The sequence below is a fragment of the Parasteatoda tepidariorum genome, chromosome 5 (assembly GCF_982258835.1).
Source record: "Parasteatoda tepidariorum strain Cologne lab strain chromosome 5, Ptep-v5.0, whole genome shotgun sequence".
NCBI classification, from domain to species: Eukaryota; Metazoa; Arthropoda; class Arachnida; order Araneae; family Theridiidae; genus Parasteatoda; species Parasteatoda tepidariorum.
This window is the reverse complement of record NC_141759.1, coordinates 43,547,207-43,574,432: the sequence shown is the minus strand read 5'-3', so window position 1 is coordinate 43,574,432 and position 27,226 is coordinate 43,547,207. Positions and strand designations below refer to the sequence as shown.

General features: G+C 27.1%; 1 protein-coding gene across 1 annotated transcript; it reads right to left on the bottom strand.

The window, feature by feature from the left end:
• Positions 1 to 463: 463 nt before the first annotated feature.
• Positions 464 to 26,580, bottom strand: LOC107441351 (carboxylesterase 1C). Its single transcript, XM_016054576.5, has 11 exons — positions 25,939 to 26,580; positions 20,674 to 20,817; positions 19,594 to 19,759; positions 16,946 to 17,131; positions 14,892 to 15,085; positions 13,347 to 13,518; positions 11,407 to 11,588; positions 10,731 to 10,857; positions 8,471 to 8,636; positions 6,388 to 6,705; positions 464 to 635 (listed from the first exon to the last, which is right to left on the bottom strand). The coding sequence occupies exons 1-11, from the start codon at positions 26,374 to 26,376 to the stop codon at positions 548 to 550; spliced, it is 2,181 nt and encodes a 726-aa protein (XP_015910062.3). The 5' UTR covers positions 26,377 to 26,580; the 3' UTR covers positions 464 to 547.
• Between the last annotated feature and the right edge of the window lie 646 nt (positions 26,581 to 27,226).

The window sequence follows — 27,226 nt, the reverse complement described above, 5'->3', positions numbered from 1 at the left end:
CATGTAATTAATTAACCTGTTTATTCCTATTAATTTACTGATGCAATTATCTATGCCTAAATTAAATTTAAACTCAGTTTGACCACCACACAAATATATTTAACACAAATATAATTGCATAACTAAATGAATATGTGACAAAATAAATATAGTTCTGCTTGCAATTGTAATTTAATTGACATGTCACTACCGTTTGGGAAAACCCTCTTCAGAGAGAATTAGAGTAGACAAGTATGGTATTTCGTCATAATCTCATACCATCCGACGACAATCGAATTTCCGTAGTTCTCGAAAACATTTTTTCTAGTTGTAGCAAAGGTAATTTTATAATATTAATATTTTAATAAATTTAAATAATTTTGTCCACCGCAACATATAATTAAAAAGGATATATAAAAGGTCAAGTGTGGCCATGATCTTAAATCCTAATAAAAGTTCTAGACAAATTTGAATTTTTTTTTTTTTAAAGAAAAAATTCAGCCTCAATATACTACTACTGGAAATAATATTTTTCATAAACCTCAAATGTTGGAGGGTATGTGAAATGCTATACAGGAGTATCCTGAACAGATGCAGAACAATTGACAAATATTTCTCTTGAGGTATTCAAATCTGCATTCACAGCAGGCTTCTTACTACAAAAAAGAAAATAAAAATAAATATAACTCAAATTAATATGACATAAACAATTTGACACATTTTTACAAGATAGGCATTCTATTAAGAGTGATCAAGATAATGAAAAATTTGAAAAGCTTTTAATGGGAGGATAAAGCATAATGGGAGCTAAATAATAAAATTTTTTGAGGAAAAAAAATTATTAGAATATAATAAAAAGGATTACTTTCTATAATAAACAACAAAAAAAAAAAACATGTTATAATTTTCATAGAAAATCATAAAAAAATTACATTTCAATACTTTGTTAAACATTATTTTACAAGTTGCCTCTGTAATAACAGAAAACTTAAATTTCAGTTAAGTAGATTTCTAACTTTTTCAACTCTAAAATTCTTTTTCAACTTCATTTAATGAAAATTCGTAAGAAATTTTTATTTTATCATAAGATAAATTTTCATAATAAATAAAACACTACATCAATCTTTCTTGCAACAACTGCATTATCCTTTTAAATTTTTAATCACAGATATAAATTGTACTTGATCTCCATGATACAGTATATAATTTTCCCCACCATGGCTTAGGTGGTTGTACTATCTGGCTAATAAAAGAACTCCCCTCACCAGCTGTGTATAGTATTGTTGGTGATTATAGATTAAACTATATCAGTTAGGGAATATAATATTTAGAACAATTTTTTTGACTCTAGGGGTTAAGAGAATTTTCATAAGTTTCCTTCTTTAGAAGACTATTTTCTTGTTTCCATAGTAGTAGATGTCTTCAGAGATCTGTGGCAGAAATTCTTTGGTTAGATAAGACAGAACACTTATACCTTTGAGTTAAAACACTGAATCAGAAAACCAAGAGAATTATATTACATAATTTAAATAGGAAATGAATCTCCTCTAAAGATGATTTTTCTGGTAAGGTTTAAGAGATTTTGTGTACAACCTTTCTAACTAAAAACTTTTTGTATAATATTAACAAACTTTCTTTCAGCAATGATTATTATTTTATTTATGCAGTTTATTCTCAAATTCAGCTAACCTTATAAAAGGCTGAAATATATTCAAGAAGAAGAGTTATGGTCAAGAACCTACCAAACGATGCTTTTTTCCCTTTTAATATTTTTGGAGGTTTTTTAATCAAAATACATATTACCAATATATATTTATATTTAATACTTATATATTACCAATAGTCATCACTCAATATTTAAAATATCATGTGAATATATTTCAAGATAAAATCTGTACTTCGTAATAAGATTATTTAATTTATTTATTCGCTTTGAAAATTGTTATAATAAAAATGATATCTAAAAGGACTCTTTTTGTCAGACGATTAAAAAAACACCTATCTTAAATTTGATAAATAAAATCGATTTTAAATTTTACTATCCCCCCACTCTAAAAATTAATTCTCGGCTGCTAGAACAAAGACATAATTTTTTAATTTAATTGTCAAGTTATTTTTAAAGTGAACTTTTTTGGGGAAAAAAACATAACAAGAGAAGCCAACTGAATTAGTTTAGTAGAAGCATTTTATAAAGTGCATATTCTTAATGAAAAACACTTTGAATTTTTATATGATTTAACCAAGTTTGTCTGTACAACAAATATTTTACATCCTATGACAATATAAGTAAAACATTAAATTAGAAACACAGAATAAGAAAAATAAAAGAAATAGAAAAAAAAAAGAAAAGAAAAAATAATATTAAAAATAGATAATTAATAGAATAGTTTGAAAAAACATACCGCAAGTCCAACAGAAAATTGGATATTCAGGCCCAGAGTTTCCTTTACCAAAGAGTTTTACTGGAATGTAACAGATGGAAAAGTTGGGAAAATTATGTTTTAAAAACAATTTTTTCAGAAAATCCCATTTGTTGTTGCTAAAATTACTGAGAATTTATAATAAATTTTAAAAGAAATGGAGAAAGAAAACAAAAGCCAAATAGATATGAAAGATTTATTTTTTTCATTTTACCAAGATTCATAAAAATAGATAAAACACTGATACAAAATAGTAATGCAAAACAATACTAAAATGACTAATAAAAAATTGTACTGCGACTATTAGTGTAAAAAAAATAAAATAAATGAACAGTATAAAAATGGAATACTTTAACTATATCTGAAAAACATACAATTACATTTTATGCACTTATAAAGTTGCCAACAGGAAAATTAAAATATACAGTCGATTTTATGAATATGCTAGCTATTATGCAATACATAGAATATTTTAGACATAGGGATTTTTATAGTCAATAAAGCATAAAAAATTTATTTATCTGATAACTATATATTCTAATTGAAAGCAATGATTTAGATAAAATGAAATTGAACATAAAATGAATTTTTTTATGTTTATATTTTTGTGTTCATTATTTTGAATATTAATAAATATTTTATTGATTTCAGATAGCCATATTCTTTAATCAATTTAAAAATTGGGAATACTGAATAAGATCACTGAAAATTTTAGATTAAAAAAACAAAACAGCTTTATACTGATAACTATAAGTGAAACTTACTTCATTATTTAACCGCAATACTTATTTAAATACTCAAGCAAGCAATGAACTAAATAATAAAATCTGAGGGCATGTTAAGGAGTTTCATTTTCCCAAAACTTTCTTTAAAAAGTATACATAAACCAGGATAAATTGGTAAAATCCAGTGGTATACTGGAACAAAAACGCTACGGTTAGCAGCTAAGCACTTATACTTTAAAGTCACAATGCAAACCTAAATTGTACTGCTAAACACAATAAATTTGATAGGAGAAAATTATCCAGAGTTTGATGTTCTATTTTACCTATTGTGAGGATAAATAAAAGATGGCATTGGTTTTAATATTGGCAATGCGAATCAATTTTATAATGGTAAAACATATTCAATGCTGTAAAATCTATTCTAATATTGAATAAATTTAATTACAGTGGAATAAACTCTTATTTTGTGCAGCATATTTTTTAAAGTGCAATTATCTTTAATCAAAGCAAATATCATTTAAATAAAAGAGTAAAAATTACAATTCTTAGCGTTTTAGAATATTCAAGCAATATCCAATGCAAAAAATATTTTAAAAAAACACTTTCACTGTTGCAAAAAATATGGAAAATAAGTTCTATACAAAACATTAAAAAATTAAATGTGAAAAAAAAAATTGGTTTATTTTTAACTTTTATAGTTGACAAAAACCACTCTAAATTTAAATACTATGGTTACTTGACGAAAACTTAAAAATAAGTGAAAAAGGTTCATAGCACACTATTAAACATTATAGAGTACAAAATTGGACAAGCTTTGAGGAGTCAATAATCCAATATAAATAATATTTAGAAATGAAATTATGGTACAGTACACATGCAATTTCAAATTCAATAAAATTGTGGTACAGTATGCACACAATGTTATACTTTATACAATTGAAAAATTGTACAGTATGCATATGATTTACAAGTTCATGCAAGTTATGAAGATGTATAAATATAAATTATGACAATTACAGTAGAACCTTGGTTATCCAAATACCCCTGTAAATCAAAGTCAATACTGTAATTTTTTAAACAATTTGCACATTTATTTAATTTTTCCTATCTATTATTTCAACATTATGACATAATTTAGTAATAATTCAGGTTTAAAAAAACTATTAATACTACTTGAATACATAAAATTGATTATTTTATGAGTAACAAATAGATATTTTGTTAGTCAGTTGCTTTGATTTTGGAAAAAAAAAATTATTTTTGTAATTCGCAATGTTTTATCACGCTTCCATCTCTATTATATAGAAAAAAAGAAAATTATTGCTCACATGGAATATGTTTTATAATATACAATGAAAATGGAATCCAGAAAAAGACTTACAAAGATTGCACAAATGGTTTATTAATTTTTAAAAAAAGGAGTACTGCTATCTCTGAGAAAAGGGCAAGGGAATTTTGATAAAAAAATCTTTATATTTTGTTCACAAAAAGATATTTATTGAATAAGCATACAGATTTTTGTGATGAAAGTAAATTAAACAATGCTATCTTGATAATCTGAATATTCTACGTATCCAAAGTAGGTCTGTTCTCAATTACTGCGGATAATCGAGGTTCTACTATAATAATTAACAAAACTGGTTCAGTACAAATTGAAGAAAATTCAACAAAATCATTTTTCTAAACAAAACGTTCAGCTTCTAAATGAAATATAGCTAGAAAGTAACATAAAATATCGATTGTATAAGGCACTGTAAATTGTCGAAGGCTTTTGTGCAAAATACAACAAAAAGTGATACATTTTTCAAATGAATTTTTCAGGAATGATTCTTTACGATTTGCTCAAACAACAAATGAATATCAAGAGACACATTAAATTACTGTCTAATGCAGACAATAAATGTCAAATGCATAAGCTTACAACCATTCAGTTAAAAAATTAAAATTAAATTATTACAAGACAGAGATTGAATGATAAAGCTCTTTTTAACATTAAAATGTTATTAATTAGTTTGGTCCCCATATCAAATAACATTCTGTCTAAAATATTAAAAAATTCTTAGAAAAAATATTTTTTTAAAATAGGAAATTCTATACATTACGAAGAATATATGTTTATTAACAGCATTATATATATGTCTTTTTTTAAAAAAAGTGGATGGTTATGATTTGTATATTTAATTTTATTATTTATAAGTAAAGATACCAAACCAAAGAAATATTAAGAAAAGTTTGAATAAAAATCAGCAATAAAAAAAGACTGAAATATACATATATTTGAAATTACCAAAATAATAATAATAAAAACCAAAATAACATAACACAGAATTTAGAATAATTGATTGGGATAATAAAAATACATCTAACATTATTACTTGTTCCATTTGTCATGGCAGTTATAGCCATGATATGTCAGTCTTATAAAATGAAAAGATTTCAAATCTTTTTCGTGTAAAAAATCGTAATTTAACTCAATAATCATAAATGAATTTAAAATTCATTTAACATTTTTTTGAGCAAAATAAAAGGAAATAAATATAACAAGGAGGAAAAAGGAATATATAAATTGATTAAGATAGAATTTCTTAAATAATTTATTTTGTTCCTTTTTAAAAAATTAAGTACAATGGAACTAAAAATAAGCTGTTGACTTTTGATGATTTCTTATGATTAGCAAATTACTTTCAGGAAGAATTAAAATATCTAACAGTTTTATAAAAAAAATTTTGATAAATTATCAAAAAAGATTCATCCATAAGTTTTTTAAAATTAACAAAAAAAAAAAAAAAAAGATCAAACTTTCTAAATTTTAAAAATGCTTTGAATTAGTAATAATTAAAATATTTAAGCATTTTACAGACAATGCAGTAAAATAAAAAAATAAATTAACAATCAAAATTAATAAGAAAACATTAAATGCATAGTTTCAGAAGGTTAATGAAGAAATATGGAATTTTGTTTTAAAGAATATTAAAATTTTAAAACATACAAACAAATTTTTCATTATATATTTTAAATGAAACAAGATCGTCAGGGAATGAGAGCAAATTTTAAAAACCAAAAGAATTAAATTTTGATTTTTCAACTTGTTGCTTTTGGTTTTTCATCTTGTTTGATTTTTCATCTAATCCAACCCTTCACATAGAACAATAACACTTAAATGAAAAATTTATTTTTCAACATCACAGTTGACATTTCACTTATCACACAATGGAATGTATAAGGAACATAATAAACAAAATTTGACTTAATAGGAGTCATACCTTCTAACTTTACAATACAAGAGGCAGAAAACTAAAGTTATTGTAAGTAACAAGGCTGCTACAGCAACGCTACCCCACAAAGCACTTGTAACGACTCTCAACTCATTAACACCGGGCTCTAAGGTTGGGGCCAATGTTGGAGGTTCACGATCAATAAAAAAGGGTAAAAAGTAGTTCCAAAATCGACTTTCTCTGTTTCTGTAATCGTTAATCATTCGACTTGTTGTGTTGGATGCATTTAAATTTAAGTAAACATAGTTATTTTCACTAACAGGTTCCCAGAGTATTGTGTTGAAAAGCCGACGAGGTGTTGGATTCCTACAATAAAAAGAGAAAAATGAAACATAAGAAATTACAAATACAGGATTGCAACTCAAATCTGGAAAAAAAATTCCCTGTGTTTTCCCTGTACATGTTCTACGCAATATATAAAGAGGAAACAATAATTACTGTGCTCTTGTGTGAGCTACATTGGGCTAACTATATTTATTAGTTTCAATTGCTGGAAAAACAGCTGAACATACTTAAACAATGCTACGGTAAATGAAATAGTTTAGTATAGCTGAAATATCACGGTTAAATATCCCATAGATTACGCTTTGAGTAGTCACCATTTTTTAAAAGAGCAAAATAAAAAAATAAAATTCCCTGTATTTTCCCAGTTTGCAAAGAAAAATTCAAAATTCCCTGCATTTTCCCTGTTATTTTAGGTGATTTCTAAATTCCCAGTATTTTCAAGGTTTTCCCTGTTCTCCCTGTGGAGTGGCAACCCTGATAATACAATTAAAACACAATTATAATAAAAGAGTCGTGATGGCTAAGGGGATAGAGCACTCGCCTGCCAACGAGGTGAGCCTCATTTGATCCCAGCAATGGCTAAGATTCAAATTCTGCACCCGGTTCGCACTGATTGCAGTGCCGACGTAAGATATCCTCAGTGGTCAATGAATCACGGGTCACGATGCCGTTAGGCTAATGGTGGGAGGTTTTTCTCTCTATGTAAAGCAAATGCGGGTTAGTTCCACCAAAAATTACTCCACAAAGGCAATTTTCTCCCAATTCTTGATCCAGGAGGCAATTAGAACGCTACAGAGTTAAACATTGGTAGTCGTAAACTCAAAATTGGGTCGGTTATTCAACAACGGTTATAAAATATAATAATAATAAAAGGTTGCTTAATTTTTGTAATGAATCACTCTATCCGTATACTTTGTTTATGAGCTACCACACTCTTTTGTATCAAAATATTCAAGTGTGATATAAATTGTGACAGTAATAAAAATATTTAAAAAATGCAGTGAAGCTATGTAGTTTAAGTTAATTAATTCAGGTTTTTAAACCTTTTTTTTAATTATTATTATTCTGTAATTTTATTTAATCAATTAAAAAATTTAAATTATCAGAAAAATTATAGATTTGAAAAAATTGAACTGAATATTATTTTAGCTATATAACACACATATGGAAGCTTTATTACTATCTTACTTAATTACAAAATAAAAATGCTTAGCAAATAATGCAAAATTATAACCAAAGTCTTAGAAATTAGCTGGTCTTCTTTAATGGTTATTTAAAAAAATAGTAATAAAATTATTGCAAAAACAAATAGCAAGAAAAAAATTTAAAAACTTAAATTTTAGTTATATTATTAATTATATCAGATAAATTATTCGATCATACAACTATATATTATGAATGAGTAGCACATCTCAATTAAAAGATATCTGTGCATATGAAGATGTTAAATTTTAGTTTTAGAAGTTATTAAATTTTAAAATTAAATATTTTTTTTTCTCTATGAATTAAAATAAAGAATTAGACAATGGAAATTTTAGTGAAGTGTAACATAAACTATTCTTTCACAATTAAACTTTAAAAAAATATTTATACTCAAAACATTTCTCTGTAGAATGAACAAAACAAATTTTTTTTTTTTAATTTAAAAAGTGGTGTAAGTGTGAAAAAGATGTTTAATGCAATAATTTTTTGACAAATTTAATTTTATGCTATACAGGAGAATAAACTCAAATTCAAACCAAATTATTAAACATAAATAAAATTTAGTGCTGTCTAAATATTTTACCCTTCTTTGGCAAAATTAGCCCAGGCTTCCATCATTAGCTGACTCATATTTCTGTCCTCTTCTGTCCATTGGGCAGTATTCAACCTTAAATATTCAGGATAGAATTTTGGATCCATAAATGGAGCTCCAGTTAGAAGTAAATCTTCAACTTGCATTGATACAACATCTATAAAAGGGAAAAGAAACTTTTGTTAAGCTGCTTAAAACTTTCCTAACATTGATCGGAAAATATTTAGGATTTAACAGTGACCATGTAGCAAAAAATTGGAGAATGCTAATTTCTTGTAATATCATGCCAAAATAATTTTTTTAAAAATATAAATAGTTAAATATTTTTGGGTCACTGTATAAAAAAAGTTACAGGAAAAAAGTTTTAATACTTATTGAAAAAGAGTAAAATTTGTAATAGTAAGGTGCACAATTTTTTTACATCATTTTAAAGCATGTAATTTTGCATGATAAAATACAAAATTTGAGTGAAACCGATTGAATAGTTCTTGAGAAATTTAATTTTAAACCTATGACTTCTTTAAAGCTTAATATCTCAGGAACTATTCAACCATTTCATATGTTTAAAATTAAATTTCTCAAGAACTATTCAACCAATTTTACTCAAATTTTGCATTTTATCATGTAAAATTACATACATTAGAAGGATGTAAAAAATTGTATACCTTACAGTTCCAAATTTTTTGACTATTATTTAATAAAATAATAAATATTTACTAAAAAAATTAATAATTATGTGCAAAATTTGTTCTATTCCCTTAAAAAGTACTTGAGATAAGGTGAATTACACAAAAAGCAAAATTAACAGTAATGGGTCCAAACTTTAAATCATCTCCAGATCAAAATATAAGGACCATATTTCCCTGATTACAGCTACCCCCTATATTTTGGGGGTCAGAAATCCAAATTTGTCGAAAAAAAGTTACGTTTATTCCAAGAAGGTATGTTTTTGTGTCCGATTTCGTAACTTAAAATATCATCTGCACCAATTAATTTGCATAATTGAAGTCACTCCCGACCATTAAGAATGAGTCCTGGAATGTGAAGAACCTCCAATCATTAGATCAAAAGTTATTTAGGGTGGTTTAATTTTTTTGGCACACTGTACTACAAACTTTCTTAACATATTTTGCTGTAAACTGTATTTTAATTTATGGAATTTAATTATAATTTTGCTTTTCAACTATAATTTTAATATATATAATAACTATAATTTTGCTATATTTCCTTCCAGCAAACAGATTATATCACAGAAATGTGAGTCATATCCTTGGAATCACAACCACGTATTTTAAATTATCATAGACGCTAATTTTTACACACTCTAAAGACAGTATTTCTTTATAGAAATTAAAATACTATATCCTAGGAAAAACAGTTCATTATTTTTAAGTGGTAAACAAATTGACATGGCTCTATTTAAATTATTTAATTAAATGTTATTGAATGCATTTTACCTATAAGTGATTAGTCAAACATAAAAAAAAAAATTTGAAATTATTATTTCTTTTTTACAAATTTTATTACTAATTGCAATTATACATTTGTTTGAAAAAGCTTTAATAAAAAAAATTCTTTTTTTCTTCTTTTAAAATTTATAAAAAAGTTTAACAATTAAAATTTTTCAAGTTTTTTTTTTATAAAATTTCCTTTTGCCTGTTTTTATAAGTTTTTGCTTGTGTATGTCATAGTTTTTTTAAAATTAATTTTAATGAAATACACTGAAAATAATCACTGAAATTTCTGAATTGTCCAGAACACTAAATTCACTGAATTGCTCAGGCGTATGAAACCCCCTAACCCTGTTGTTAGCTATGAATTATTAGTACTTCCTTAAACCAGTATGTAATGATTTATATTCTTTACATCTACATTTCTGAGGTCAGTTTGACTAGTTTAAATAGTATTTCAACAAGTATGATTTATACATAAAATTTTTAATAGAACCTAAATCAATCGTAAACACTTTTCATGTAATGTTGCTGAGTTTAAGATTCAAATCTTTATATACGGCAGGGGGAGAAAATGTTACATAAATAATATTTACAAGCTGTTTACTATCTTACAGGTATGTTTAACAATCATTAATAAATATGTAATTACCATCAAAAATAGTTGATAAAGGACCCAATATACACTTAACCTATGAAAATAAACTAAACATTTGACTAACAGTGTATTGTTCAGTACAACTAAAACAATTAATATAGAAATTGCACAGATAAACATAGTGAAAAATGTATTAAATTACCTTTTGCCAAAAACGTATATCCTTGAAAAGTATAGTTCAAGACATAAGCATATGTAGGCACTTTGTTCTTTAACATGAGTTGTAATGTAGGATCTAATGGTGAAACATAATATCGATCTGTTAGTAGCTAAAAAAGAAACATAATCATAAAGAAAGCAAAACTATTATGAAACACTTAAGACAGTAACAATCAACATTTGATTAAAACATAAAACAACAATAAAATAAAAAAACAATCTTCAACCAGAAACTGATGTTTCATTACTTTATTTAAATTTGATTAACTTTAAGGATTTATTAATCATTTTATTCCATAATTAAATAAACCATATCACAGTTGCAAATTAGATGTTTAAGAAATTTTATAAGATTAGCAGATAAATAATAAAAAGTGCTTTTAGATGGGTATAGTACAAAAACTATTAAACATTTTTCATATATGAACTACATGCTTTTACAATTTTTTTTAATGTAAAATAAAAAATTAAGAAAAACAACCATTACAAAACAAAAATTATGAAAAAAAATTAAAAAATCTTATCAATAAACACCTATTTGGAGAAAATATCGATGTTAGTAACATAGAATCCATTTTGTTCAAAAAATCAGACAAGGAATTTTTTTATGACAATCATTAAGGTACCAAATTAAGTTAAAAACAAAACAAAAAACTTACTTGTATGAATTGTTGTTTAAGAAGTGTTTTATTTCTTGAATCAACGGATGGTTTATACATGAACCGTATAGCCTCATATATACCTTGAGCATTTATAGTATAATTATACATCCTCATAAACTCCCTGATTTTTTGATTAAAAGTTTCCTCATCAATTTCTATGTCTCCTAATGAATCATGCCCTACAAAGAAAAATTATTTCAAAAGAGAATTCAATTTGGTAAAACATACAGAGTCCAATGTACACTTAAAACATTTTCTTAAAATTCTCATCAAAAACGAAGTAAAAATAAACTATACACATTGAAGGTCAAAAACTAATATCATTTTCTCACTTAAATATTAATTTGTGGGTAGTATTGTGTGGTAGAAACAAAGTATCTTATTAGTTTGAAAATTAAGGTAGTACACTCAAACCTTTTTTTGCGCAGTGGATAGAAACTGCATTAAAAATCACACAGAACTTCATGAGTAGTTATAAAATATAGTTTTCGCAACACAACAAAAAAGTTTTTTTTATGGACTAGGTAGGGACCGCATAAAAAAAATCTCACAGAGAGTCACCAAGAGCTGTGGATCTTCACATGCTATCCATTTTAAAATCATAGTCTTAGTTTCTAAGGAAATAACCTTCCTCTTTGCTTTATTTTTGCAATTATTCCATTTCAGAGATTATGTATAAAAATAAAACAAAAACCTCACAAATTTATGTCTAAATAGAAAAGTAATAAATTTAAATTCAATTAATGCCTTGAAATGAATCTTATCTTAATCCAGGAATGTGAAAGCATTTTGAAGGATGTCAATTAATATGAGATTTAAAAATTAAAACACAAGTAACATTCTTTTTTATGAAATCACTTTATTTAGCAGACTTCTTAAATCTTTCTTAGATCAGAGATGAATAAAAAAAATTTAACTCCTACCTACTTGTTAAAACAAACAAAACAAAGCATGAGACTAGTTGCCATTTATCCCCTTAACAAAAACCAATTTTGCGACTTAACAAGACATGCAGTCTGTTTCATGAAAACCCGAATTAACACAATGCATGTGTCTTTCAATGTTTATTTGTAATCAATGAATTTTTCCTTTGCTACGCAAGAATTCCATTGCAATATGCAAATTACACATTTCATTTATTTAATAGGAAATTTTAGAGCGTTCAACAATTAAATTATGTTCAACAATTAATGTAATGAGCTGACACAATACTTATGTAAAGTGACAAAATACATATCAAAAATCAAAAAAACTAAATGGTAAAAAAATCCTTCAAATTTATTTATTTTTGATAACGTAAATTATGTTAAAATTTGATTGAAGTTTTGATATACTGCATACAAAAATTGCACAAAAAGAGACAGCACAAAAATAGGTTTGACTGTATTTATTTAAATTGACCAGTAGAAATTTTCCCACAACCCAAGCAGTCAAAAAATTATGGCTTTACAGTATTATTTTATAGTATAGTACAGATTTATAGTATATTCTGGATTTTAAGTAATCTATATTGAAATTTAAATCAACAAATGAATCCCATTTTTCTTTCTTTTTTAATATTCCATTCAAATAGGACAAATTCATGTGAATAACATATCAATTTAGAAGAATACAGTTTAATTAAGAAGCATAAAAACCTGAATCTCTTCATAAACGGTTAAGAAGTACAGACAGTTGCACTTAAACTTACATTCGTAATGGTTGCTTATAATAAACCATTTCCCACCTTTACTTATTTTCCTATCACACTCATTTGTGGCATCATTAATAACAATCCTCATTGGTGATAATCAATTCTTTTATTACGAATGAAAGTGAAATGATTGCTCAGTTATTGCAACCTCAATGATAATGAACACTAACAATTATTTCTTTAAAAAAATAATAATAAGGGAACATTATTTTATTAGTATAACAAAGTATTTCTCAGTTCTCACATAATATTGAAGCTCCTGCATCTCGACTCACACCAGTCATGTAAGCAAATCCATCGTTAAACAGCAGTCCTCTTTCTAACATTTCTTGGGGTGAAAGTGGAAGAAACTGGTGTTCTGCATCTCTTGTGAAGTTATCGAGAACAGGGCCAAAAGGAAGCCAACCAACTCTGGGCTAAAATAAAATATAAAATATACAATAATACTTTTAAAATTCCCCTACAAAACTTAATCTGATTAATATGTAAATTTAGCTCAAAGGATAATTGGTCAAGTAAATAAAAAAGCCACAGCTTGAATACTTATACTCGAAGCCAAGCTTTACATTCAAATAATAAATATATACTATCCTGATGTAAAGAATTGACAGGTCTTTAAAGAGCAGAAAACTATAAATATTGAAAAATAATAACCTTCTTCGGAAATTTGCGAGATTTTTCTACCTACATGCAAGTTAATGACTAATAGTCAAATTTTGTATAACTTTGCAAGCCCAACCAATGTAGTGGAGAAATGTTTCAATTATTTAAAAAAAAAAAAAATTAAGCAACAAAGGCTTCCTATTTTTTAGGCTTTTCTATGCACTGATATTTTGCACTATTTAGAATAACTATTATGGATGCATAAGAAGTACTACAATCATTTGAAAAAGGGGCTACATTAGAGTAAACCAAAAAAAAGGGTAACCATTTTTTTTAATTAAAAAGAATAAGATAAAACATACATTTTAAGAAATAAAACAAGGTAAGACCTTTTAACAATAGTTAATAAGTATATCGTTGAAGATTTAATATTTCTTAACACAAAAGATGAGCTTGTTTATAAAATGAAATAGTTTTATGTTTTCGAACTATTCTTAATATTTTAAGCGTGACTTCTTACCTTCATGGCATAACTTGGTAAATAAAATTAGTGCGTCTAAAAAATTCCATATTCCTTTTATAATGTTTAATAATAACATAAAGTGTGATGTTTAATTTATTTTTATGTTAGTACTAAGAAATTTATTTAAAAGTAGTTTTGGCAGTTAAATAGGAAACATGTCTAAAATAGTTATAAAAAAAATTTCCAGCTAGGCAGCAAAACAACAATAACTCAAAGCGCAAAAAATTGTAAAAATTACTACTTTAACAACAAAAACGTGAAAAATATCTTAAAATTTTATTTAATAAAGTAATTCTGATTTTGTTTGATTTTTACCATCATACTAGAGCTACACTAATAGGTTGTTGGCAACAGATAGGGATTCATTCATAATGATTATCTGATTATCACTATTATAAAATATTTTTAAAATAATTAAAAAAAAGAAGAAGAGCAAAGTACTTAATTCCAGAAAGAATTTTCAGAATTAAGTAATTTGAGGAAATTAGCAAAAACAACCTTAGTTCCTTATAAGTTTTGTATTTTTCTCAGTCACAAAATAAATTTATTTAACCTCTCCACTAAGTTTCTAAACAACAAATATAAGATAAAAAAAAATCTAATTGTTAAAATATTTTTTGCATTGAAAAAATACCTGATCAAAATACTTTAAAAAAATCATACCTTCATTTTTAATAATTTCACTTCATTATTTGTCCTGGTACCAACACATTCAACAATTCTGGCCATATCGGGATTAGAGCAGCCCAATTCTTCAGCAAGTATCTGCGTTGAATTAAACATGTATATGGGATCTGTAATTGCTGCCCAGTCAGCAAGAGGAGAACCATTTTGGGTAATAACTCTCTTGACCATTCCTATAAGCATGTCATATTAGATAATTACAAAAAGAATTTAAAGTCACAAAATTAATCATATTGTCTAATAGTTTTTAACTCTGGACACAGATTGAAATGCATCTTTAAGAAAGTGCAGTTCAAAATGTGTGTTTAAGAAAATGGATACAGCTTGAAATGCCTGTTTAAGAAAATGGGCATAGCTCATAATGCATATTTAAGAAAACGAACACAGCTTGAAATGCATGTTTAAGAAAATAAGCACTGTTTTGAAATTTATGTTTCAGAAAATGGAAAAAGCTTGAAATGTTTGTTTGAAAAAATGGACATAGTTTACAATGTGTGTTTTAAGAAAAGAAACACAGTAAAGAATGTGTTTTAGAAAACGGACAAAGCAAAAAATTTGTGTTTTCAATGGTCAACTCAAATTTAACAATTTATTGGAGAATTACATTTTAAAATACTAAACACAATTATAATGGGGCAAAGTCGCAAACTTAAAGGTTGAGGTGGCTGGGTATATTACAGATGTAACTTTATTAGACATCACTTAAAAAAAACCTATGATTTTAAAAACCCAAATTTGTGCAACCTCACACTACTATTATACTACTTACTACTATTATAAAGTTATGGAACACATGACACTAAGTGATTTAAGCAAATGGAAGACACAACATTGTGGGCTCATTTCGATCCATTAATTTATCCTTTGAAAAAAGTAAAATTTTCATAAAAAAGTTTTGAAAACAGAATCAAATTCTATATTCGTTTTCTTAAATAGCTATGTCTATTTCCTTAAACATGCATATCTGGTTGTGCCGAGAATGAAACGTTTGAAGACACTAATAATTTCATGATAAAAATATGAAATAATATACATAATAAAAATAGAAAATAACATGAGTGATAAGGAAAACTTGTGTATTTAAAAATGTTACATTTCATCATAGTTAAAAACATAAAATTTTAGTTGGCTCCAAAGAATAAAGTAATAGACAAGAGATTCTTTTCCTATTAGTAAACTTCATACATATAAGAAAAAAAAATTCCTTCCTTTTGTAATAAACAGTAATCAATATTTCTCTTTTAAACATTTTTAATTTCATTGTAAAATAACCATATATAACATTTTTTTAAAAATTACAACATTAAGTGAGAAATTCTAATATACACATAAATTTAAATCAAATAATATTTAACTATTAGTTCATACTTAATGTAATGCCTTTTTAAAAAAATTAATTTATGAAAATTTAAGCAATTGAATTTAGAGAAACACAATTTAAATCAATTATTATACTAGATCTAATCGAAATTTATAATTTATGGATCACATTTTCAATATAAATGTTGAATTCAAGCATACTATTAGAATTTTTTTTTTTAAAAATGCATAGCTTATTTTACTTATCTCTCGTTTCTTATCCATCATTCAATACAATAACAAGGGATTCCTCTTATGCCATATAGCACGTCAAATATACACAAAAAAAAAAATTATAAATAAAATAAAAAAATACAAATTTGAGCAGACGCAGAAAAATGTTATGATGCGTTCCCTGGGATATGCAATTCTCCATCACAAAAAGAAAGGTGCCAAAAGATTTAAATAGACATAATTAAATCAAACTTTAAAGAAAATAAATGTATTAAATAAATTTTGTTGCTAGAAAAAAAATATATATAAACAAAAAATATAATAAATACTATAAATAAAACAATTATGACAATTTCAGATCAGACTGCTGTCATTGAAGAATAAAAATGGGAGACTAATGTTATTTCAAATAAGGTACCAGTTTTTAGTAAAAGAAAAACTCAAAAATTTGAACGTGCTGTGTCCCAAGGACCCAGAGTGAGAAAGTGAGAGATACCTACTGCGAGATAAAGGTGAGATAGCAAGAAGTGCTGCACTAGCACCTCCAACACCCGAACCAAAAACAGTAATCTTAGTAGGATCCCCTTCAAATACAGGAATATTTTCATAAACCCATTCCAATGCTTTAATTTGATCCAGCATGCCATAATTGCCAGGAGAATGATGGTCACCAGTGGCTAAAAAACCTAAAAAAAAAAAAAAAAAAGTCATAATAAAAATAACTTGATTTTTTTTTTAAATTATTGATTCAAATCATAAATATATTTTTTACTTTGTACTACTACTCCCTTTGTCCTAAATTAATTGCAACATTTGGATATTTTTGTACTGATTGATGATATTGATGATTTTGTTTGAACATTTTTCAGAGATTTTAGGATGCGATGCAATGCAATCAATCAATAACATTTACTTACCAAGCATTTTCTCCTTAAATCAGTACTAAATTAGTTTAAATAATAAGCTCTTAAGCCAAACTCCATTTTGTAAGGACTCTTCCACCAGCAATCCTGTAAAATTATCTTCAAATAATGAATCATGAATTTAATAGTAGTATAATTTTACTGGTTTCGATCTTTAAATTGCATTGGAAGTTATTTATGACTCTATCTACTTGAAATGTAGCAACTAATATGAGACAAAATTTTTGACCCAAATGTAGAAACTGATTTGGGACAAAGGGAGTATTAAGTATCGATATACCAAGATTGTAGGATTTAAGCCTAATTTTTTTACAACAAAGGCTTTAGCCAGAGAATACAGGAATGGGGAAAGAGAAACCAAATGTAGAGAAGAATTGAAAGTAAATTTTAAATGGTTAAATGTAAAATAATTTACTTTCACTAAATAAACCTTTTAGTTATATCCAGTTAATTTTAAGTTTATTTAAATACAAATGTTTAAATTAAATGCAAAAAATCCCTTTTTCAAATATCTCTCGTAACTTGCTTGAAATTTGGGAATTTTTTTTAGGATCCAAATCAAAACAAGTCCCTTGTTGCTGTTGTAAAAATTTCTGTTATTATTATAGGAAAAAAAAAGAACTTGTTCTGGCAAGGGTTATTTGAAAAAATTTATTCCTTTTAATGCTTTCTGGAAAATTAATTTACTTTTCATTTGATGTCTAACTAATAAATCATGCAGTCTTTAAGCTTAAATAGAAACAACCATGACATTATTTATTTAGTGATTTACAGTTTTAGTTAGAAGTAGATTAAGTATTTTAGTTGCAATATTGTTATTAAATAATAAAAACATATTAATACATTTTCAAAATCAAATAAAAAAATGATTTTTGTTTTATTATTTTAAAATAATTCTTATCAACCCTGATAAATAATAAATACCACTTTAGTAATTGCAATCAATATTCTCTTCACTTGGTTCTGCTCTCAACTTAGATAAAGGGGTGCTAACATTTATAAACAGGCATAAGTGCACAAAAATAAAAAAAGCTAAACTTTTACAATGCTGGAAGCTGCATGGATTTAGCGCAAAAGTATTGGATTAGGTGAAAAGTATTTACTCAAATATGCAATTAAAATTTCTTGTTTCTGTATATTTTTGTAAGGAAATATCAGAATAATCAAGAGGATATCAGCAATAACTGATAGAAAAAGTGGATGAAAAAGTGACTAATAAACTCATGAATTGAATTTTGCGTGGTGTTATAATACTGTATAAAAATAAAGGAATTAAAAAAAACATATACTCAGAAAATTTGTAACAATAGTAGCCAACAAAGAGATCGAAACACTGCATGGATTTATGATGGTATCAACGCAAATCTAACACATCAAAAAGTCGTTGACTTGCATGATTCAAATTTTGCATGTCGTAATACTAGAAAAACTACGAGAAAATAAATTGCATTAACTGTAAAAAAAGAAACTGAAACATGGATTTATGATGGTATTGAGAGTGTTAAAAAGTGATTACAGAAAATTGTGATTTTAAATCTTCTTGACCTAAAATTTTATTAAAGATTAATTTGACCTAAATGTAGTCAAATAAAAGAGGGAGCAAATATATCACATTGATTAAACAATTCTGCTGTTAAAAATCGGAATTTGCATAAAAATTTCTACTCATTAAAATACAAATTTTTAAAAAATGAGAAAAATAAAAAAAATTTCTGACGAAGGATAGTTTAAATATTTGCCATTTCAGAATAACTTTTTAGATTATAAATTTTTTACTTATGTGCTTGCATCACTTTGCTCAGCAATTGCTTTTTTTCTCTAACAAAATCTATGTACAAAAAGTTATGGCCAGTGAATAAGAACTTAGGAAGAATAAAAAGAGGGCAGAATAAAAGCTTTGTTAATGAGATTTTGCCCGAGTAACTAAATTTAAATTTTAGATTAGAAGAATGCTGAGAAAATGCTGTCAATATATAAATTATTGATTCGGGGAGTCCACCAATTAATGGTGTTGAGATTTGCAGAATTTCGCAAATTACCAGAAGAATTACATGCATGAATATATCTCATTTAATAAGCTATGGAATTTGAGGTTGTCCTAAAGATTTCGACAACCTCAATCTGAGGTTGTCCTAATTAGAGATTGTGAAGATTGGAAACGTTAGTCCTAATCAGAGATTATAGATAATAAAGATTTGGACAACATATTAAAATTTGAATTGTACCTGAATATCCCAGGCGATAATTAAATGTAACAACTACAACACGTTGAGAAGCAGCTAACATTTGACCAGGAAACAAAGAACCACTGCCATGATCCCAACGTCCACCATGGATATAAAACATAACTGGAAATTTTTCTCGGACAGGCATATCTAATCTAATTTGAGCCTAAAATAATAAAAAAAGTTATAAAGACATTGCATTTGTTATGATTTAGTTTAATAATTCTATGAAATTTAAAAATACATAAGTTTTGAAAACAAAAAAATAATTAATAGTTAATTAAAATCTTAATCTAAAGGGTTTAAAAATCTTAATCAAAAGGAAAATTAAAACAAAAATAGCCTTATTTTTTAACATAAAAATCTACATGTTTAATACAAAATTAACATTTGAAATAAATTTTAATTGATTTAGTATTACTATTCCTATAAATATGTCTTGATTTGCAAGTTTCTACGATTCTTTATGGTTTCAGTTCTACATTTGTTTTAAAAATCAAAGCAAAAAACAATGTGAATAAAGCACAAATGAAATGATACATAAATTGACATACAATAGTTTCAGTTCTATAAACAAGAACCTTTCTCATTGTGTAAACGTCAAATGAAATTTCATTTCAATCATTAGACATTTAGACACTAAGGAAGGTTCTTGTTTATAGAACTGAAATTATTGCATGTCAATTTATGTATCATTTCATTTGTGCTTTATTCATGTTGTTTTTTAATTTAAACTACTTAGCATAAAGTATTACCTTTTCCTTTGTTGGATTTTAAAAATTGTTCATATTTCTCATGACTGTTAAATAATGTCAAGTAAAATTTTTTAGTCCAGCTAGTATATTTAAAACTGAAATTTAGTGCTCTAAAATTTCAGTAGAAAGGAAGATGTAAGCAGTTTTAAACCTCATTTAAAATTAATTATAACATAAATGAATAATGATTTACATGCAAAGCTATATTTTTGATAGAAGATACTAAATATTAAGGATTTATCCAGAATTTATATTATCAAAAACTTGTCAAATCTGAATCTATCCATCAATTAAATTAGCTTATGTACATTATTTTTAAACTTACAGGAGAAAATATATTTAGGTACAGGCAGTCTTCATCACTATGGTTAGTACCTCTCCCTTTAACAAGATATCTTTCATTTTGTGGACAAGCTGGCTTATAGCGTGATGTATCCAATTCTCCAACTCTTACAGGACCCACAGGTGACTACAGAAAAATAAATTGGAAATTACAAGAGATTCAACAATAAATTATTTTACATTTTCATCAGGAGAGAAAAATGTTGAATTGCGAATAATAATAAAAAGAAAATAAATATTAATTTCTAAAATTTTTTACTGCAATATGAGTTAGAAAGGATATTTAAGTTTAAAATAGCATTTAGCTTTATATGTATAATACACAAGCTTCATAACACTAACCTTAAAACAATGGATAGTTCATTATAAAGAATTTTGTGTAACATAAATCCTTTCATTAAAGTTACGAACTAAACACGGCAATACGTATCTGCCATGGATCACTACCTTGCTCTCCCTAAGCGTTTTTAGCAGGGTGGCAGGTCTCGCCTGCCCTTTGAGGACTAAATTCAGTGATTACATAATATTACACATTTTGGATTTCTAGAAAATGCTTACCATTTTGGAATTATTTTAAAAATTACCAATTTTATATTTTTGTGTTTGTCTCAGTAATTCCTTAATTTTAACCGAAGTTATTATAGAATTTTTTTCGTGATGTTTATTCACAGTTGTGTTTTTCTCTAACAAATTTGTGTAAAAATATATATATATATGTTATTGAGTGAATGAGAACCAAGAGAAAAAAAAATGCTGGTAAAGGTAGAATAAATGCCTTGTAACGAGATTTTGAACAAAATTAAAACTTTAGATTAGCGGAATTCTGAGAAAGTTGCATTGGAATATAAATTATTGATATGTTGTAGTCAGCGAACCAACGATGTTGAGATTCACGGAATTTTGTAAATCAGCGGAAGAATCATACGCCTGGGATATGTAATTTATGAGTAGGGCTGCAGGTCAGTCGCGGAGCGAATTTCCGGGAAATTTTCATCTTTTTTCCTAAAATCCGCAAATTTCTCAATATGTCCTAACTTGAGGGAAAATTGCTTAAAATTTGATTTTTTTTTTCATTTTTTATTTATTATTTTTATTAAACAGAATTTTTTATTTTCCTGAACTTTAAATTGAACATGTAAAATTGATTAGATATTTAGGGGAGTGAATCAATAGCAAAATGACATGAAAATAGTTCAGAGATTAGAGAAAATCAATATCTTGTCAAGTAAGGTGATCTTTCTACACTTAGGGAGGGTAATTAGCTTCCTGAAGTCAGTAAGAGAACAAAAGAAATTGGAATCACAAAAGAAGGAAAATGTTATAAATCAAATCTTTGACAGAAAAATTGTTATACATGCTATTGCACTGGGCAATGCAATTTCTACAGCCTTTTCACATATCGAGTTAATTTTTCCTAGGCGGCTTCTTGTGATTTCTTAAATATGGATCAGTTTCTTAGATGAAGGGGGGGGGACTAGTATTTAGTAGGGACTTGTAACTAGTAATTTGAATGTAGAATGTTTGAGTTTTCACAGCAATTACTTCTTACAAAGCAACAGTCAAGGAATTGCGCGTTGGTGAAGGAAAATTGATCGAGTTTCGGAAATCAAAGACCGAATGCTCCAAAATTGGCAATTCGAAGTTTGTCGGTGCCTAAAAACAGCGTTGTCGCAGAAAGATCATTTTCTAAGTATAAAAATGTATTAAGTGATGAAAGATGAAGCATAAATGAGAATAATCTGACAATGTACAATACTTTGTACCAAAATTCTGTTCATTTAAATAAAAATATTAATATTGCTTGAAATTCAAAGAAATACTTTTGTTGTGTATTTTTACGCTTTTTTTTATTTATTATTTGCGCAATTTCTATCCTTTGCATCATTTATGTAATAAATTTTTTTATGTTCAGAATTCATGTAATTTTCAAAATTTCCCGCGATTTTTCAGCGAATTTGGGGTCTTTTTTCCCGCGACAAACTTGCAGCCCTATTTATGAGTATAATTGGTGGTGGACTTATATGCTGGCAAAAAATTTAAATGAAGTAAAACTACTTTTTTCTGCATCCAGCATGGCCCTCACCATCTTTTTGTAGAAGTACTTTGGTTTTTTGTCAGTCAAATCGTATGTTTAGTTTACTCTATAACTTTAACAGGAACAGATTGTCAGAAAATTATATTTTCCTAATAAACAAAACATACAAGAACATCAAGCAATAGTTTTACGTAATTTTATTATTGATAAAAAAATTTAACTTCCAAATTTAAAAAAAGAAAAACTATTAATTTCTAAATTATTGTTTTTTCCGCAATTAGAGCTATTTTGTAATATAAAATCATGTGTTGTTTAAACAACAAGTTGTATTCAATAAATTATTTTAATATAAATCCATCAAGATCCTATTTTCAAAGTTACACAATCACTTTAGTATTAGCCAAAGTATTATTTATATATTTTTTAAAATTTTTGATGCAGCACATTTCAAAAAATGTAAATTTCAATAAAAAAATTTTTTAATTAGTAAACGTGTAGTATACTAGTGAAAAGGTCTTGAAAAGAGCTTTAAAATTATACTTACCATTACAATGGTACTTACTCTTTAGCTTTAGCTAAATTAATGTCATTTAAAAAAAATTGGTCTGCAAAGGCTATATTTTCAATAGAGTAGATAATTTTGAATAAAACTTGGTACACACAAATACTACCTCTATACCAAATTTTATTGAAATCTAGAAAGTTGATATAAAATGAGTGTGTTGATTTGACATGGAATGATCGAAACACAGAATAAAATTTACTATGCCAAATAAGCTACTTCTTAATGAAAAAAAAAGAGAAAATGTTTTGTTAATAGCTACAGGGGACTGTCTAATTTTTTCTGAAAGGTACCTATTTTGTGAAAATTCAGACATAATTTGTGAAAATTAAAAATTATAATAAAAAATCAACACAAAAATATGGATTTATTGTTTCTTATGGGATACAAAAATAAAATTTTAAGATAAAGTATTTTGTGAAATGACCGTTTTTCTTAAAGTTGAATTTGTGAAGGTACTGCTAAATGGTAGTAAATTTGGCCTGGACAGACCCCTGAGCTATCAACTATTTTTATACATCAAAAAGCTGATTTTTATAAATTTATTAAAAACTATCTTTTTATAGGAAAGCAATTAAATTGATATGACAAATTAAATTAACTACCAGAGAAGTCAAGCTTAAAAGAAGAATGTTAAGTAGCAAATGGTAAACACACAAATTTCTAAGTTTAAATGTATGCTGTAGTTGGCTACAAGTTCTGCATATAAATATACTATTTCATTAAGGCACTTATCAATGCAAATAATTGTTTGTTAAGCAGTTATTTAATGTTTTTGCGCATTCTAATAAAGATTTTCTATAATTACTTAAATCATAACTTAAAATATTTTTTCAAACAACCCCTAAAAATGTCAGAAGTAGTTTCAGGGATCCCAGTATCAAATTTATTCTGGGGCCCTTCTTCAAAATGCGAAAAGTTTTATTCTCATATTCTGTTACTTTTTTAAAACATTTCATTTGCATTTTTTATAAAGATATGAAAAAAGTCCCTGTTTCTCCCTTCCCCTTGAATAGGGGATTGAATACTTGGATAAGACAAACTATGATTAGATTAGCGGAAAACAGGGTTGGCAAGATTTTGCCGCAGGTGGAAAAAACCATGGTAAATACCGGTAAAAACCGTCCTGGCAAAAACAGGTTTTTGCCAAGCAAATGGCAAAAACCTATATTTTCCAAGATGAGAGGGCAAAAACAGGTTTTTGCCAAGCAAATTGGCAAAAACCTATATTTTCCAAGATGAGAGGACAAAAATACCTTTTTGATACAAAATTATTCCTAAGATTGAAATATATACTATAAATATAAATAATTACAAAAAAATTAGCGAAATTATTATTCCATAATTAAATCATAATGTAACAATATATCATTTTAGTAGTTTAAAACATTATTGATTGGAAAATTTGCGATTATTCTCTTTTTTCCAGTGAAATGAACTTATTTTAAATTAATATAACTATAATTTAAAGCATAAAATATCTATCAACATGTGTAGTTAATTATTGTACAAATAATAATTTTTTTATAATAAATAATAATAATAATATACAAATAATATTTATTTATTTGTAAAAAAACATTAATTTAAGGATTCTAAAATGAAAAGAGGTCAAAAACTTTCAATCTTTTAAAAATTATTGCCTTTATATTAATTATTAATATGTTATAAATAATTTTTTCATGTAATGTATCAAAATTATTATTCCTTATGATTGATTTAAATTTGTTTGAAGTATTTTGTAATAATATTTAATCAGCAATTTAGATAATTTGGTTTTTGCCGGTTTTTACCAGGTTTTTGCCGGCAAAAACTCCAACCCTGGCGGAAGATAAATTAAGCTTCGTGGAAGAAAAATGGCAAGTAGCACATAGTAAACCATACATTTCTAGGTTTTAAAACATGTTATATTTTACTGTAAATACGGTATATTAATTTAATAAACTACTAGACAATTTTCAAAATAAACAAATTGTTTTATAACCAAATATCTTATGGTTCTGTGCATATCTAAAGCTTTTTTTCACATTCGCTTTATGACTTAAATATATTCAGGGAGATTTCCTTCCATGTCGTGATCTGTGACAGAATAATCGCCAAGCCTTGGAAACTTCCGACCAGTGGCCACGAGAAACAAAAAAAAAAAAAAAACACCACAGAAAAGAACCAACTGGAAAGGCATAACTCGTAGCCACCCCCGGGCAAAAATTTACATGTTTTTTTTTAAAAATTTGCAAATTTAAAATCTATTTGGCACCTTGGCGATTGTAGTTGGCGTGACAGATCACAATACGGAAATATCCCCATACATTCTTCCAAAAAATTTAAAATATGTTAAAATGATTTTTAATGGATATTTCGCATCGTTTGGGAAATTTCCATAAGGTGATCTGTGGCGGAATAATCGCCTAGTCTTGGCAACATCCGGGCAGTGACCAGCGAGCAACTAAAAAAAAACATCACTGAAAAGGACCAACTCAACTCATAAATACCTCTGGGCAAACATCTACAAGATTTTTTTTGGTTTGTTTTTTTAATTTGCAACTTTAAGATCTATTTGACACCTTGGCGATTGTAGTTGGCGCGACAGATCACGATATGGAAATATCTCCCATCTTTTCTCCAATAGACTCAAAATATGTTAAAATTACTTTAAATGGATATTTTGGTTCTTCTCTTCTTCCTGGAGGACTGTTACGATGCAACGGTGGTTCCGCATAAGGAATACCTAAAAATACATTTACAGTATTTTTTCGTCCAAAAGAATTTTGTCTCCCAGGTCGTTGATTTAAGAGAACACCAGGACTGTCACATAAACTAACTTGTCTGCCTTTAAAATTTCCATACCTTGTTTCTTTTACTATTTCTAGAATTGGTGGCCTCCCATCGCATCTGCTATCGTCCACTGCATGTTCAAATTCTGTACTACTGTACGAAAAGTATTTAGTATACAGTCTGCCATTTTGATCAGTATAATATTTGTATTCACGTTTATCATACCCATATTCTTGAGTAAATACTTTGACAAATAAAATGTGATAGAGGATGACTGTGAAAGTGGCAAGTCGGAAATAAGAGTTTGTTTTCATTTCTGATCATCGTTTTATTGATATATCTTTAAAAGTAGACATATAAATAAAAGCCAACACCCAAATAATAACGAATTCAAAACTTGTTTCTAATCGATTGTTTACCTTTTTGCATCAATGAACACTAAGGAATCAAAGTTACAGTCAAAAAGATTGAGGAAATTGGAAATTATTCTTTAAAATAAATTATAGATGGCGCGTAATAGACATCCCTGAGGATGATCGGAAGACATGCCATCACAATTTTGATCCTCTGCAGAGGGGATGGCACCCTTGCTTTGGTAGCTCGACGACCTGAGCGCGAAGTCAAGCACTTTACGTTAGAACAGTTTAACGAGGACCGATACTGCGCACCCTTGGTTCTTACACAGGCCGATCAAAGTGGTCACCCACCCACTTACTGATCGCAGCCAGTGATGCTTGACCTCTGTGTTCTACTGGAAACTATTTCTTTAGGATCAGCCCACTGCGGGACAAAAATTTCATGTGATTTTTATCCTGTTATCATTTAAATGGATCATAAAAAATAAAGAAACTTACAAAGCAATCATATGGGGACTATTTACACTGGATGCAAAAAAAATTCGGGCACGAGAATTCAGCTATGCGATCAAGAACCTTATTGGCGAAAAAGATTAACTCGCTAATCAGGTTTTCTATCGGATCTAAAATTTTTCCGACATGGAAAAAAAAATCGTACCCAGTATGATTAGTCCTCTAGGTACTCAAAAATCCTATAACCAAATGTTAAAGGGCGGGATAGCTTGGCTTGTTGGGCGTTGGACCCATGGACGAGAGGTGACTGGTGCACGTTAAATCTATCGGCGTCATTAAGTCCTCCATATTCCCA